This window comes from Neolamprologus multifasciatus, chromosome 3 (assembly GCF_963576455.1).
Source record: "Neolamprologus multifasciatus chromosome 3, fNeoMul1.2, whole genome shotgun sequence".
NCBI lineage: Eukaryota > Metazoa > Chordata > Actinopteri > Cichliformes > Cichlidae > Neolamprologus > Neolamprologus multifasciatus.
The window spans coordinates 5,505,549-5,521,210 of NC_140441.1; the positions used below are offsets into that span (position 1 = coordinate 5,505,549).

Sequence of the window (15,662 nt, forward strand, 5' to 3'; positions counted from 1 at the left end):
CTACAACTTTGCTCAGCACAGATGAGCAGAGCTTTGAGGTTCACTGCTCGCATAACCGTACATGTATTTTTTGGAGGAAACGCTTTTGTGCAGCAGAAGAATGACTGAATGTTGGATCACTGAACACACACCACTGAATGTAATGATGGGCTAATGACAGACTGTTCATTATGAACCACATATATAAGTGTAAGGATGACTATTACACCACGTGGCACCAGGACACACCTAAGCCTTAGTCAGTGAGAAATTTGTAATGGTGTCATTACATATGCACCCTGATAGAGGCAGCAGTGGTGCTGAGGCAGCTGTGTGGAGTTGATTTTAAGGTTTCTGGTCCCCAGGTCAGGGAATGTTAAGTCATCTTTAAAGTCAAACATAAATTCAGTATAAGCACAAACGATTCAGGGATGATTAACCAGCAGGACTCACCTGTGTTTCTGGAAAAGCTGCTTCAGTTGTTTTGTGCTCTTGGTGTAACAGTGCTGCTGTAGATCAGGAAATGATGACCACACCGCTAACCAGCACTTATTTCCTGTTACACATGTCACGTGTCGTTTTTATTTTATTTCCCAGTTTAGGTTGTTTGTTACTTTTTGTTGTTTTTTCTTTTATCATGACAATTAGCCTTAATAAATGTCTCACTTTATGTCGACTCATTGGTCCTGCGACTGTCATCTGCATTCAGCTCCACATGATCCGGACAGCAGACTCTGACCAGAGTGGGCCCAGCAGATTTTGTTTTGTAAATTTTGAGGATTTTGAGAATCAGCTCCGTGGGCGGTGGATTTTTCCTTTTTCCGAGAGGTAGAAGGAATTCAGGCAAAGGATCTGCAGTTTGCCCCAGTATGCTGACTTGACCTGGCTAAAGGACTTTGTCTTCACTCAACAATCCCCATATTCACTACTGAGCCACCCCACCCAAGACTCATCATGGATCACGGTCATATCATACAGTTAGTTTTCTGATGTAGCTCCACAGTTTCCTCTCGGAGACGGACAACCTGAGCAGTGACAGGAAGCAGGCAGCAGGTGGCAGCAAATCACCACAGTGCTTTTGATGTCACTGTCAGATTTTGATATCAAAAAGAAACATTTAAACCAACATTCAACTGAACACGGCACAAAGAGAACAAATTCAGTATTTTTTTATTTGAAGAAGAAGAACATTTCTAAACGCTAACACGATGATACTGTTTCATATATGCACTTGTATTTTTTACCCATTTAAAATAATATTTTAGTAATTTATTACAGGAAAACCCACATCCGCTCTTGCACGATGTCAGAGTGCAAAGAATAAAACGCAGCACTTCCTCTCTTAATTTCACATTAAAAGTATTGCAGTCACCTCATTTCAAATAACCTTTTAATCTGAAAGAGATCCAGCAGGAAGTGTTTAGTGTGGTAACTGATATCAAAGAAGAGTCTCAGCAAAGTCTGTGGCTGTGTCACTAATAACACGTCACTGAGCTGCACTTGTGACGGCTTAGCTCACGCCACCTGTCTTTTCTTTGTTTTACTGAAGCGCAGTTCATGCAGTCCAATCTGGTCATGCTAGAGGTCTGTGTTGGGTTTTCTCTGTGCTCCCATAGCTGCTGCTGCTCTGTAAACCCGGAAAGATGAGCAGACGTTTCAGAAGTTTTCAGGAAGTAAACCCGAGGCACAGGTGGGTGTTTGAGTGTCGGGCAATCCGGCTGACCCACAGTCACAGACTTTTCTTTTCAAATTAGGTATGTAGGAGCTGAATCTCCAGCCCTGCTGAGAATCCATGCAGGCAGGGGCGGGGCTTTATGTTGATGGGCGCACAATGCAGCCAATCACATGCAAAGACAGAGTGGGACGTCGGAAAAAGGTGAAGAAACGAGTGGAAACATAAAATGAGCATCTGGCTGCATTTCAGTGATACTAGAGACAAAGCTGAAAGCAGAATTTATAAAGTTATGAATTGCTGAACCTTTTGGGGTGAGAGGAAGAACATCTAGTTTAACAGGATGTGTCACTGATCTGTTATTTAAATATAGACACATGTGGTATCCACAGAAACGTCAGAATCAACAACCACCAAAAAGCCAAAACAGCAAACGATTAAAGAGCAGGTACACAGACTCTGAAAAAAGATGGACATGATAGACGTACATGGACATGCTGTCAAACTACCCAAACTTTTTATCACTGTCTGACCAAAATTCCCTGAACTAACAGAAAAAGAAGATCAAAATTGGGCTCGATATTTGAAAAACATCATGAATTTTACTTTCACCAAGATAAAATCTCACTTCCTGCACAGCTCTGTCTCTCAGTATGCTTTGAGACCAATTTCCAATCAAAAATCTCTATTTTCTCCATTATTTGTTGCTTACTATGCACCAGTCTACAGTTGTGTTTGGTGTTGAAAACATTCCACAAGAAATTCTGTTTTTTAACTTTCTACCATAGATATTTCTGTGGTTATATGTGGCCCGCCATGTAAAATGAGTCTGACACCCGTCTCAGACTTTGAAACCACTTCCTGATAACGATTTATGAGTTGTTAACATGTATCGTAAATCTTAAAATATGAGCATAAACCCTGAACATTATTTCATTTCAGCTCACATGTTGCTCACAATAAAGATAAATACATTTGGTGAAGTAGCATGATCATTTGGTGGAGCAATGCCACAAAGAGGCTTAAATATGATCCACAGTAACAGGTTTTATCAAGTGATTCCCTCGGTGCAGGAAGAAGTGCAACATACAAACACACAAAACATTAAAGATCACACAAGTGTTCATTTATTTTTGGTGCATTCACGTTTGCTGTAAATCTGAACTTCATGCAAAGCTCCAATGTTGTCCTGTCAATTCAACTGATAAAGAGCAGGTAAAGTTTTCTAAATGACTCTTTAAATATATTGAACATCCAGTTATGATTACTGAATACCTCAATAAAGATTTTATCAGTTCATCTTTCACTTCGAACTACGAGTCTGGCTGAAAGGAAGCAGGCTAAGTTGAGGGTTGAAATAAAACCATTAAAGAGGGAAGAGGGACTGGCACTGGTAACTGCTTCTGTTGCAGCAGCCATATTGCCTTCCAGTGCATGTACATCTGTGGACTCTGCGGTCTATACAGAATTAAAGCTGACATGTGATTTTCATACATGTTGGTTTATTGCAATGTACCAACTGTATTTAAGTTATAGAATATATTTAGTTTACTTTAAAATGCCAAAATGTTTCGGCAGCTGGGTAAAAATAGTTTATGTGTGTAGGTGTGTGTGTGTGTGGGGGGGGGTGTAGGACATTTTTCGTGTCCTACACCCACACATTTTACCCCGCAGTAAAATGTGAGCAGCTAAGTTTTGATTCGAAACAGGAAACTGTACAACCACACAGCTAGAGTTAGTATCTGTTACACAGACAAACTGCAGGCTGAAAAAACACAGTCCACGTCAAAGAAACTGACTCACTTTACTGATCTTAAAACACAGAACAACTGAAGGGTAACGACTTATTGATTTAAGAACTATAGCATCGAAACATTTGAAAGAAGACAAATCAGAAGTAAAGATAGTTTGAGCTACGTGTTAGCGTGAGGTGGAAAGAAGAAAGGTTAAAAGCTAAGCCATGTGTGCAGTAGATCGGTTCGCTTACTTTTAAACGTTGTGGTTTATAACTATAGAAAGAGCTCAGTGTTGGTCTCTGTTGTTCAACATGCTCACCCAGAATGCTTTGCAATCTGTTAAAGGTATAGGTCACTACCATTAGAACATTTATTGGGTCCTTCAACACTCCTTAGAGGCGAATTGATAAGTCAACTCATTTAGACAAGCAATAACATTAAACAGGAACCATGACAACAGAGTTCTGCCTGGTCAGAGCTTGAACCTGGCTTATCGAGGAAGAAAGAAAGCGGTTACAGCTGTTGGCTGGCAGACATGATTGACGATGGGCAAGCCATGAGCACTCAGACTGCATTTACTGCACGCCATATGGGAAGATCTTGGAGAAGGTTCAGTTGTTAACCAGGAACTGAGTGTCCCTCAGTATGAAAGTGCTTTGGATTTTGCAAATGTTTTGGAGTTTGCAAGTGTTTTGGAGTTTGCAAGTGCTTTGGAGTTTGCAAGTGTTTTGGAGTTTGCAAGTTTGTACGTGCTTTGTCTCTAGGGGCCACCGTAGAAAGGGCATTTTATACTACTGCTATTTAAACATGACCTGCATAAATGTGTATTATAATGTGTTGAAGGCACAGGTGAAGTCTTTTGCTTGCTCTCCAAGGATTCCTGTGTGGACCCCCTCTAGTAATGTAGAGCTATGACTCCTAATTGCAGAGGAACACTTGTTTTGTCTTGAATTAAACTATTTTCTACCCGGAAGAACAAAACTTCTAAATAAGATATGAAAAATTATTAAAGTAGCAAAACAGGCTGGAAACCTTATATTTTCTTCTTCTTGAGGCATTGCCTATGTTTTGCTTCTCGTCATGAATCATAAAAATTGCTGCGGACGAAATGCTTCAGCAGTAATTTTCACTTCAGTTTTTATATATAAATGTTAAAATAATTTTGTTCATAAACAATGAAATTCAGATTTCACACATTGGATATTGTTTGTAGAAATTTAACCACAGACTGGTTCCGTTTCTGTTTGCTAAAACTGGCACAGACTAATAGCTGAAAGTTGGCAACATAAACTGATGCTCTGTGTGTGGGAGTGTGTTTGGGCTGATTTGTTCTGCATTGATCTCTGAGCGCCACAGAAAGTTCTCTAGTATGTGAGGGCTTGGCATACATGATACTGGTTTTACTGGTCTCATCTCACTCTCGAAAAAAAAATTATGCTTTATGCTGTCACTCTTGTGACGGCCAGTGGACTGGCCTACGTCACACTCTCCGCATTTGCTTATTGAACGTTGACTCTTATGGAGGCCATACTCCGATTCACCTGGGCCTGAAAAGTCTTACAGAGGAAAAAGTAAACAACAGGGTCCAGGCAGACGTTGAAAACCGACACTATGGTGGCCGCCTCCTTCAGGTAGTACAACACCTTAACAGCAGAGCAGTTTCCCGACAGAAAAGTATAGGGGAGTCGAAACAGGTGATAGGGCACAAAACAAACACAGAAGATGCTGACAAGTAGCAACATGTTCCTGCGAGACTTCACCAGCTTCTCAGAGCCAGAGGAGGCCAGCTGTGTCTGCTGTGCCTGCGACACCCTGCGGGAGATGCCGTTATAGAAGAAGACCAGGGATATGAAGACTAAGAGGAAGATGATAACAGAGAAGATATGGACGGTTTTTTGGACCAGCCTGACCAATGAACTAAATAGGGGACGACAGCGTCTCAGGGTGACGTTCAGGTGTTTCTGGGTGATGAAAAACAGGCTGTTGCTGGTGACTGCTGGAATAATGAGACAAACCCAAGTGACCACAGAGATGATGTGGGCAGTTCGTACTCTCTGCAGAATGTGAGTTTTTGAAGGATGGACTATCTTCAGATACCTGGAGAGAGAATAGAAAGGAAGGTGTAGAAAAATTCACTAATCAGTCACAGTGGTGCCAAATCTTCAGAAGACATTATTGACTTATAGAGAGATGTCTGTGCTTTGAAATTAACAATGATGACAAGAAATACAGTCTGAAATTAGTAAAGGTTCCTTACCTGTTGGCAGCAATGTACCCCATGAACAGGATGCTGGCGTACATGTTGAGGAACACGGCATAAGCTCCAACTGTGCAGTAGAGCTGCTGAATGATGAGAGAGCTGCTAGCATAGTGGGCGATGCGCAGTGGCAGAGAGAGGCAGAGCAGGAAGTCAGCAGCTGTCAGGTTCTTCATGTAGACCATCAAGCTGCTCGATGCCTGCTGCCGAACTCGACAACAGTAAAACTTCATGATGAAACCATTAAGGAGTAAACCCACCTGAAATGACAAAGAGAGGATGGAAATGACAGGACTTTGGTAGATGCACAGAGAACCTTATACCAATTTCTAAAAAAATGTAAACTGAAAATTTACCACAAACACTAGACTGTAGACCAGCATAAAGAAAGGGTTAACTGATGGGACAACCGGATGACAGGTCATGTTCAAAATGGAAGTCAAATTGTTGGGGCCATCCATGTTTGTGGAGCTGAAAAATAAATAATAAATACATTGCGTATAAATGCAAGTTTCATCTTGAAAAAGATTCAGTTCAATCCAATGTATGTTTATAGCACCAAATCACAACAACAGCTGCCTCAAGGGAGTTCATATTGTAAGGTAAATAATACAAAGAAAACTCCAACAACCACATTACCCCTGTTAGGAAGCGCTTTGGAGACAGTGACAGGAATAAACGTCTAATAGAACCAGGATCTCTGAGGGGCGACTATCTGCTGTGACCAGTTGCAGGTGTGCAGATGAAGACAGGACAAAGAAATGTAGTTAAAAAGAGCCAGAGATTATCAATAACTAATGATTAAATGCAGAAAGGTGTGTGAACACATATTAACTGAAAAAGATGACTAAAGAAGAAACACTAGGACCAAGGGAATCCCCCAGCAGCCTACACTTATTGTACTGTAACTAAAAGAGGGGTCAGGTTTACCTGAGCCAATGCAAACTATACCACTTTATCTGAACTGCGTTTTTCAGACAACCTGATAATAACCAATTACAGTCGTCCAGCCTAGAAGTAATGCATTTACTAGTTTTTCCGCATCACTCTGAGACAGGATATTTCTAATTTTGGACTTACTGCAAAACATGAAGAAAGCAGTCGTACATATTTGTTTAATATTTGCTTTGAAGGACATGTCCTGGTCAAAAATGACTCCAAGGTTCCTCACAGCATTACTGGAGGCCAAGGTAATACCATCCAGAGTAAGAATCTGGTTAGATACCATATTTCTAAGATTTTTAGGGCCGAGTACAATAACCTCAGTTTTATCTGAATTAAGAAGCAGAAAGTTAGCGGCCATCCAGGTCTTTATGTCTTTAAGACATTCCTGCAGTTTAACTAATTGGTGTGTGTTATCTGGCTTCATGGACAGATAGAGCTGGGTGTCATCTGCATAGCAGTGAAATGTATGCTATGTCTTCTAATGATGCTGCCTAGGGGAAGCATGTATAATGTAAACAGAATTGGTCCTAGCACTGAACCCTGTGGAACTCCATAATTAACCTCAGTGTGTGAAGAGGACTCTCCATTTACATGCACAAATTGGAGTCTATTAGATAGATATGATACAAACCACTGCAGCGCAATACCTGTAATACCTACAGCATGTTCTAATTGCTCTAATAGGATATTATGGTCAACAGTATCGAATGCTGCACTAAGGTCTAGCAGGGCAAGCACAGAGATGAGTCCACTGTCAGAGGCCATAAGAAGATCATTTGTAACCTTCACTAAAGCTGTTTCTGTGCTGTGATGAGCTCTGAAACCTGACTGAAACTCTTCAAATAAACCATTCCTCTGCAGATGATCTGTTAGCTGTTTGACAACTACTCTTTCAAGGATTTTTGATATGAAAGGAAAGTTGGAGATTGGCCTATAATTAGCTGTAACAGCTAGGTAAAGTGATTGCTGTTTAACTACTGATGGCCTGTGGAGATTAAATAATTAACAGAGATAGGTTGATCAGATTGAAACATTAATTAATCGTAGTACTTTCTTGAACAGTCTTGTAGGATGGGGTCTAAAAGACACATTGATGGTTTGGGGGACATAAATACTCAGAAGGATCGACCTTGGTAGACTCTTAGTTTGTTATGTCAAATCAAATTTAAACAAATTATAAATATTTTGCATTGAGATCCACTACATCTGTCATGGCCTGGGTCTAGGGATCCAGGGCTCATGTATTTCTGTTTATTGTTCCATGTGTAGTGTTTTGGTTGTATCTTCTCTCTTCTTCCTCCGTCTCCCTGTTTGTGTGTTTATGTACGTTTGCGCTCCCAGATGTGTTCCTACAGTGGAGGCTGCCACACCTGCCGCTCATCAGCCATCACCAGCTGCAGCTGATGGCCTCGTCAAGAGCGCCCTATTTAAGAGGGTGGCTGAGCTCTAGTCGGCGCTAGATCCTTAACGCAAAACTCGTTAGTATAGCTGTGGACCAAGAACACTGTCGTGATTATAGCCAATCCTGCTAAGCTGAGTATGTTTGTGAGTTACCAGGAATTGGGGAGCGGAGGGTGTTTTTGGAGATGCTGCTTTTGTTACCCTTTTACTACCCTGTGTAATCATGCTTATGTACATCTGGATAATGACACAAACTAGTGTGTGGCGCTTCACTTTTTAAAAAACTAAAAGACAGAAATCAGATTATAGAATCTGTAGTGTTGTTGATTTATATTATGGTACTTATCATTCGTGATATTTATTACTGTGTGCATAGGTACTTTATTAGGAGAGATGAAATGAAAAAATCTCTTCCTTGCTGGTTCCATCGAAGAAGAAATGCTCAAGAAAATATGTAGCACGTACGTAATCTAATTCCACAACACAGTGTGATGGGGAATCAGCTGTGTTTTGCTGCCCATTTTATTTCGAATCTGGTGCGAACCGGCGAGCCAGTTCCTGAATCAGTCACGTGGTACGGACAGCCCGCGAGGCCTCGGAACGTCACTGCATACGTAATCAAAGCAAGCCTCGACACGCGCTTCACAAAAACTCCCCGGAGATTACTCGACACACGATTCGAAGCTTCGACACACAGGACACATCACTAGTTTGCACCACTGTCCGTGGCAACATCCCTCTTTAAGGCAGATATTTGTATTTACTGACAATTCAATTCCATTCAAAACATTTGTCTTACGGTGCATTCTGTGTAACACACTTGTGCAGTCAATTACCGACATGTACCCAACTTTCTGGGGACAGTAATTGTTTTTCTTCTTATCAAACCTGTAACATGAGATTAATTCAGTCTGTGTTTGTTTTGCATTGGCGCAGATGTTCCACTGAGTATATTTAATCGGAAATGTAAACAAATGTTGCAACCAGATATTTATGTTAATGGTCAAAAATATAATGGGTATGGAGTATGTCATTGTTATCTCCAATCCTGTACTTTTCTTGCCAAGAAGATGAAACTTGTTGATGTTGCCAAATAATACGTTTTCAGATCATAATTTTAGATTTACTGTGTTCACGTATTTCTTAATACTCCACCTCCATTGTTGTTTGCACAATTTGATCAGAACTTGTAATCAGAGCTTTGAGGTTGAGAAGTCTGGGCTCAGACCACTCTATATGCATTTTGTGGAAGAAACACTGGTGTGCAGCAGAAAAATTACTTAATGTATCATTGTTCAATATGAATATAATTATGTGCTAATCACAGATTTTTCATAATGAACTCCACATATGACTGTAAGATTGTCAGTAAACTTGGCAGCAGGATGCCTTGGGCCTGGCAGAAACCAGCTGTAGTGCTGAGGCGGCTGTCTGTCTTTCCCATTACAGGAGTAAAGTTAAGCAGGAATTCAACAGAAGTACAAAAGATTTAAGGATGAGTGTCAGGTCACAATTTTAAGACCAATATGATGAACTTTATCCAGCACATCATTTGTGGATTCAGCTTTTTAAATCCAATTAAAATCAAACCTCTCAAAAAGATCCTCTGGAACAGAGCAGAGTTCTTGAAACAGAGCTTACTGAACAGAGCCATATGTAGAGCAAAACAGAACATCACAGAAGACAAAGCAAAGCAATCCTGGGTGAAAAGCTTTAAGCACATGTGCGTCAAAAACTAACAAAGACAAAAAAAGATTAAGACGAGGACACACAAACCCCCACCAGATGCATTAAATCAGCCAAACTCTACCAACTGTAAGCATAACCCATAAAACTGCCATAGTCTAAATTAGTAGGTTAAAGCAACCGCTGCGCATCACCAGTGTGCAGTGATGCACCTGATTATGTGGGTCATAAACAATTTAACTATGTGGGTCACTTGCTTAACATTGTAACTCCAGTATATAAACACTCCTGCATAGGTATGTATAAAAATATATATGATTTCAGAGTATGTTTCATAAAAAAACCCAGCAAGACTCACATGTGTTTTCGCAGACTTCGGTGAGCAGGAGAGGCTGCTTGAGTTGTCATGCCTTCTCAATTTAACTGTATTGTTAAAGATCAGGAAACACACAGAGACCACACCGCTAACCTGCACTCATACTTATTTTCTGTTTGACGTCACTGCTAGACTGTCTCAACACACCACAGAAAACCCTGATGTCATTTTTAGATCAGATGTGGTCAACAGGTTGTTTATATATAATACTTACTTCACCTGTGTGCAGTTTTTTCTTAGATGATCTCACATTATCTTACAAGAACAATCCACGAGCAGAAAATCTATCATCAGCAACAAAGCAAAGCACTTCCACGTCCATGGTTCGAGTTGATCTCAGGTTCTTCATTTGAAAATCTGCCTGTGATCTAAAGTAAAAAAGAAGGGAGTGGGGGCATCTTTGAGGTCTGAGGCTATTATGGTTTTAAAGATTTCTCCCCTGGTGCCCTTTGAGTTTTAAGTGCATTAGTCAGCCTGTTCATCAAAATCAGCCATGCCAGCCACACCATCATCTTTAGGTTGATCATCATATCTCTTCTGCAACAGCACCACCTGCAGTTTCTCTAGGATAGTGTTTTCCTGGGATGATAGAGGAAGAGAAACTGCAACTTTGCTCCTGGTTCCATCTCTGAATATCCACAGGTTTCACCCACAAACTTCCCCAAACTTTCGTTATCTATAAAGACAACACCAGCTCACTCAGAATGCTAAAAATGTCACTTCTGGTCCAATTGGGGAGGGGACCAGAGAAAACTACAGTTCACCTTTGTTTTGGCAAGTGCCATTAGTGAATTGTGTGAATTATTATTTTGTGAAGTTTACATTTATTTGCAGTTTCAGGTTTGCATTCGGTGCCGTGTGCGCTGGCCCCTGGTAATTGGCTGCTGGTGTTTCTCACTTCAGGTTTGTCAAAACGGAACTGGCAATAAGAATAGTTTCTTCTTTGGTGTGTGTGTCACAGAGTGCCAGAAAATGATGTGAAATGTCAACATGTTGGTGGCGTACTGGGGGCTTCTATTTAAGACTACCCCTCCTTCTCACTGTCACCCAGTCGGCCTGGTTTTTGCTGGGGAAAGCTAATAGTGGGCCTTTGCACAGAGTGACTACAGGTGCCTCGCTAGGAGAGTGTGCTTTGAATATAGCACATGGAGATTACATTATGAAAAGAGTCTTATTCTAAAGGTTTTAAATAAACAGGTACAGAGATCAGCTAGGCAAAACAGCGTGGTGCACTTTAACGGGGAAAGGATGTGATACAATACCACAGAGAGAGCCAACACTAAGTGAGAGCACCACTGATCATTTTACTGGAGCCAAAAGAATTTGGACTATTTTCATTCTCAGTCAAGGACTGCAGGATCATCTGCATTAACCCAAAATTCATTACTTTATAAGTTTATCGAGTGTTTGGATTTATGGGGTTTTTGTTTTCTAAAAAACTAAAGCACAGCGCAGTGCTGTAACTTTAGGTGTAAATGAATACACAGTGACTCAAAGTACAAAATAGACCCACGCTTTGTCACAGTATGCGATAGTATGCTATGTTCAGCACTGTGGTGAAAAAATCTCACTATAGCTTTGCACATCGGTTCAGAGTAAAAAAAAAGAGAGGAAATAACTGTTGTGGTTTCACATGCTTGTCATACAACATAGCAACCTGCAAACATACAAAACATAAAACAAAAGAAAAAGACTCAAAGCTTTCTTGATTGAACTAAATTAAACTCTTCATAGTCAAGTTACATTTTCAATCTGACTGACAGGAAGGTTGAGGGTTAGAAAACCACTACAAAGGTGGTTTATAGGTATTGCCTAAACTTTTTATACAAGAATGTTGTGGTAATTTAGGTTTTTAATGATTTCTCTGAACTCTTCCACTTTCAAGGTGAAATGATTGTAAAACATGCATCTTTATGGAGTTTACAAAATAAGAACTGCGTGTCCAAATGTGAATTTCTTTTCTTCTCTGAATTCTCCGTAATTCAAACAGGATCAGAAGAGAATCGTTGCTTTTTGTTAAGTTTACGGACATGACTTATGAATTACATCTATATGAGACTTTACACCAAGGTCCTGTTTTAGCAAAATAGTGCCGTACAGTCAGCAGTTGTCACAGCTTTGCCAGTCAAAAGGGAAGTGTCAACACAAGAGTCATATTTGTACACATCATCACACGTCTTCATTAAATGCATTTCCTATACTTCAGACCAAAAACGTGAAATCAGTCAGTAGGGTAGAAAAACAGTTGAAAATCTTTTTCCTTTATAAACATTAGCAGTTAAGTTCTTAGTTCTTAACACAAATCAATGCTGAAAGGTTGATATCTCAAATGCCTTTTAAGACACACAGAAATTCAGTTTTCACATATTTTTTTGTATGAAACACTGCTGACATTCACGGTGTCCATGTGTTGTATTAAGTTCAGGCTTGTATTGATCTTTTAGCTTAGCAGAAGCTCCTGTGGTTCACGAGGACTCTATGACATGCTGTCAGAATCAAAGCAACAGCTTACTGGCTTAACTCACTGCTGTAGCAATGTCCAGCTGCTCCTTCCTGCTCGTTCACTTGTTGAATGTTGCCTCTCCAGGACACCATCCTCACCTGGGACCGAAAAGTCTTACTCAGGAAAAAGTAAACAACAGGGTCCAGACAGATATTGAAAACTGCCAACATCGTGGTCACCTCCATTATATAGTTCAAGACTGAAACAACAGAGCGATTGCTTGTCAAAAAAGTTGAGGGAAGTCAAACCAGGTGATAGGGGACAAAACAAACACAGAAGATGCTGACCAGCACCAACATGTTCCTGCGAGACTTCAGGAGCTTCTCGGAGCCAGAGGAGGCCAGCTGCCTCTGCTGTGCCTGCAACACCCTGCGGGAGGTGCTGTAGTAGAAGAAGACCATGGATATGAAGACCACGAGGAAGATGATGGTGGATAAAGTGTGGATGATTGTGAAGAACAGGCTAATTGATGCACTAATAAATGGATCACAGCAGCTGGGGATAGAGTTCAGAGGCTTCTGGGTGATGAAAAACAAGATGGTGTAAATAACTGCTGGAGCCAGGAGAGAAACCCAGGTGACCATGGAGATGATGTGGGCAGCTCGCACTGACTGCAGAATGTGAGTTCCTGACGGGTGAACAATCTTCAGATACCTGAAGAGAGAAAAGAGGCCGTATGCAATTTCACTGATCAGTCACAGAACAGAATCTGCAGAAGACATTACTGGGTTACAAAGATGGTTAAAATGCCTGCAATCATCCAGGTAAGTAAATCTCCAAAAGTTGATTCTGTTCATCTGGACGTAGCGTTTTGTGGGAGAAACGTTTGTGACTCATCCAAGTGACTTCTTCCGTCTCCAGAGACAAAACGCTACGTCCAGATGAACAGAATTAACTTTTGGAAAGTTACAAAGAGATGTCTATGCTTGGATCAGGGAAACAGGGATTGTACTTACCTGTTAACAGCGATGTGTCCCATGAACAGGATGCTGGCGTACATGTTGAGGAGCAGGGCAGAAGCTCCAAAACTACAGTAGAGCTGCTGAACAATGGCAGACTTGCTGGCATAGAAAGTGATTCGCAGTGGCAGAGAGAGGCAAAGCAGGAAGTCAGCAGCTGTCAGGTTCTTCATGTAGACCATCAAGCTGCTCGATGTCTGCTGCTGACGACGAAAGTAAAATTTCATGATGAAGCCATTGAGGGGTAAACCCACCTGAAAGGACAGAGATGAAGAAGGCAGGAGTTTAGTGCATGCACAGCGATCTTTAATAACATTTCTGACAGAACATAATCTGAAGATTGGAAACATACCAGAAACACCAGACTGTAGACCAGCATAAAGAAAGAGTTGACTGATGTGGCGACAACATCACACGTCTGGCTCAAAGTTGAAGTCATATTTTTTAAGTCACTCATTTTTCCCAAAGCTGAAAAATAAATCTGCCTTCAGACATCTTTCAAAGCATCTGCCTTCATAGTCTCTTAGTGTTAATCAAAGTCCAGTTTTAAATGTTGCCTTTAAGATTCAATAAAGCTCTCTTTATACATGCTACTTTCTGGAAGAGTTTACTGAAAGTTTAATTCTATTCAGTGTACAGTTGTCTCAGGTTGCTTTCCCCTACAGTGTCGCAGACAAAGTTGAAGTACAGAAACCACTGTTAGACGTCATCTCTCATGTTTAGCCTACATATGCAATCCAACACTGACTCTTGACTGACCCATTACTCTGAACATTATAAGCTGTTTTCTATACCAGCATTTAACTGGATATAATCATTATCAAGACATGGGATTGGTGGACAATTTATGAAGAAATATCCATGTGCAGAGAATTAAATTATTGAATATACAACACTAAGTTCAATGGTGTGTTCATAATGAATGCTACAAATGAGCGTAAGGTTGATTTTCAGGTCAGTTAGCATTACTTGGGCCTTTATCAATGACAAATTTGTTATAGTGTTACAGGTTTTCCATTTGGAACACAGTCAGAAGCCAACGTTGGCATTGAGATAGCAGTACAGAAGGATTATACATTGTTTCTCTTCTCATGTGTCAGGAGCTGGTTAAGTCGTATTTTTAGTTAAGCATGAAATCAATAAAAGTACAAAAAAACTTGAGGATGAACAACAAGCAAGACTCACCTTTATTTCTGCAGTTTTCAGTGAGCAGGAATAACTGCTTGAGCTGTTAGGTGTTCTTCTATAGTACTGCTTTAGATCAGGAAACAAACAGTGATCACACTTCTATACTGCCCGCTAACTTATTTCCTGTTTGCCTTCACTGCAAAATAGTGCAACATATTTAAAACACAGAAAAAAACACAGTGTCCTGCCCTTTGCAGCCAAAAGATTACAGAGTTTTGGAGATACTGGTGGGTGGCTCCACATTATTGTCTAAACCATCTTCTTCCCCGGTAGGTGCTGAGTTTTTCGTTTTGGCTAAGAAAAAAAAAACATTTAGGCCATGCACTGACTACTGTAACCTGAAGAGTAAGTATCCTTTGTCACTCGTTAGATCTGCTCTGGAGCCTCTCCAGTGTTTGACCTCTGAAACATTTTACACTTGGTCCATATCAGGGAGGAGGATGAATGTAAAGCTGTGTTTAACACCTTTAGGACATTTTGAAGATCTTGTGATGGCTTTTTGGATCACAATTGCACCTGCAGTCTTCCAGGACTCAGTTAATGTGTTGAGGGACTTTTTGAACATTTTTGTTTTAGTTCACTTGAATTATATTCTGATTTTTAAGTCTCTAAACACTGGGTATGCTGCAACCTTGTGCATTATCCTCCTGTCAGTTAACCCCCAAAGAGCAAAATTAGAATGTGGGGTCATTGTGAACTACTCAAGGTTAGGCTGGAGTTGGACAAATGGTGACACTGGTTGGAGGGAGCTGAACCGTCTTTTCTCATAGAACAATAAAAGCAGACCCAAGATCTCACCTTGGGTCAACACACCTGAATCACATGATTAGTTCGTTACCAGGCCTCTGGAGAACTTCAGGACATGTTGAGGAGCTAATTTAGATATTTAAATCAGCTGTGTTGGTTCAAGGACACATCTAAAACCTGCAGGGACACCGGCTCTCGAGGCCTGGAGTTGCC

At 40.7% G+C, this 15,662-nt stretch overlaps 2 protein-coding genes across 2 annotated transcripts; both read right to left on the reverse strand.

The window, feature by feature from the left end:
* Positions 1-1,172: 1,172 nt before the first annotated feature.
* LOC146521235 (P2Y purinoceptor 14-like) lies at positions 1,173-11,149 on the reverse strand. Its single transcript, XM_085154894.1, has 4 exons — positions 10,035-11,149; positions 6,001-6,115; positions 5,645-5,904; positions 1,173-5,484 (listed from the first exon to the last, which is right to left on the reverse strand). Exons 1-4 carry the CDS (start codon positions 10,082-10,084, stop codon positions 4,887-4,889), a joined length of 1,023 nt encoding a protein of 340 aa, XP_085011020.1. The 5' UTR covers positions 10,085-11,149; the 3' UTR covers positions 1,173-4,886.
* Positions 11,150-12,656: 1,507 nt separating this feature from the next.
* LOC146521236 (P2Y purinoceptor 14-like) lies at positions 12,657-14,013 on the reverse strand. The gene is made up of 3 exons (XM_085154895.1): positions 13,867-14,013; positions 13,512-13,768; positions 12,657-13,209 (listed from the first exon to the last, which is right to left on the reverse strand). Exons 1-3 carry the CDS (start codon positions 13,969-13,971, stop codon positions 12,798-12,800), a joined length of 774 nt encoding a protein of 257 aa, XP_085011021.1. The 5' UTR covers positions 13,972-14,013; the 3' UTR covers positions 12,657-12,797.
* Between the last annotated feature and the right edge of the window lie 1,649 nt (positions 14,014-15,662).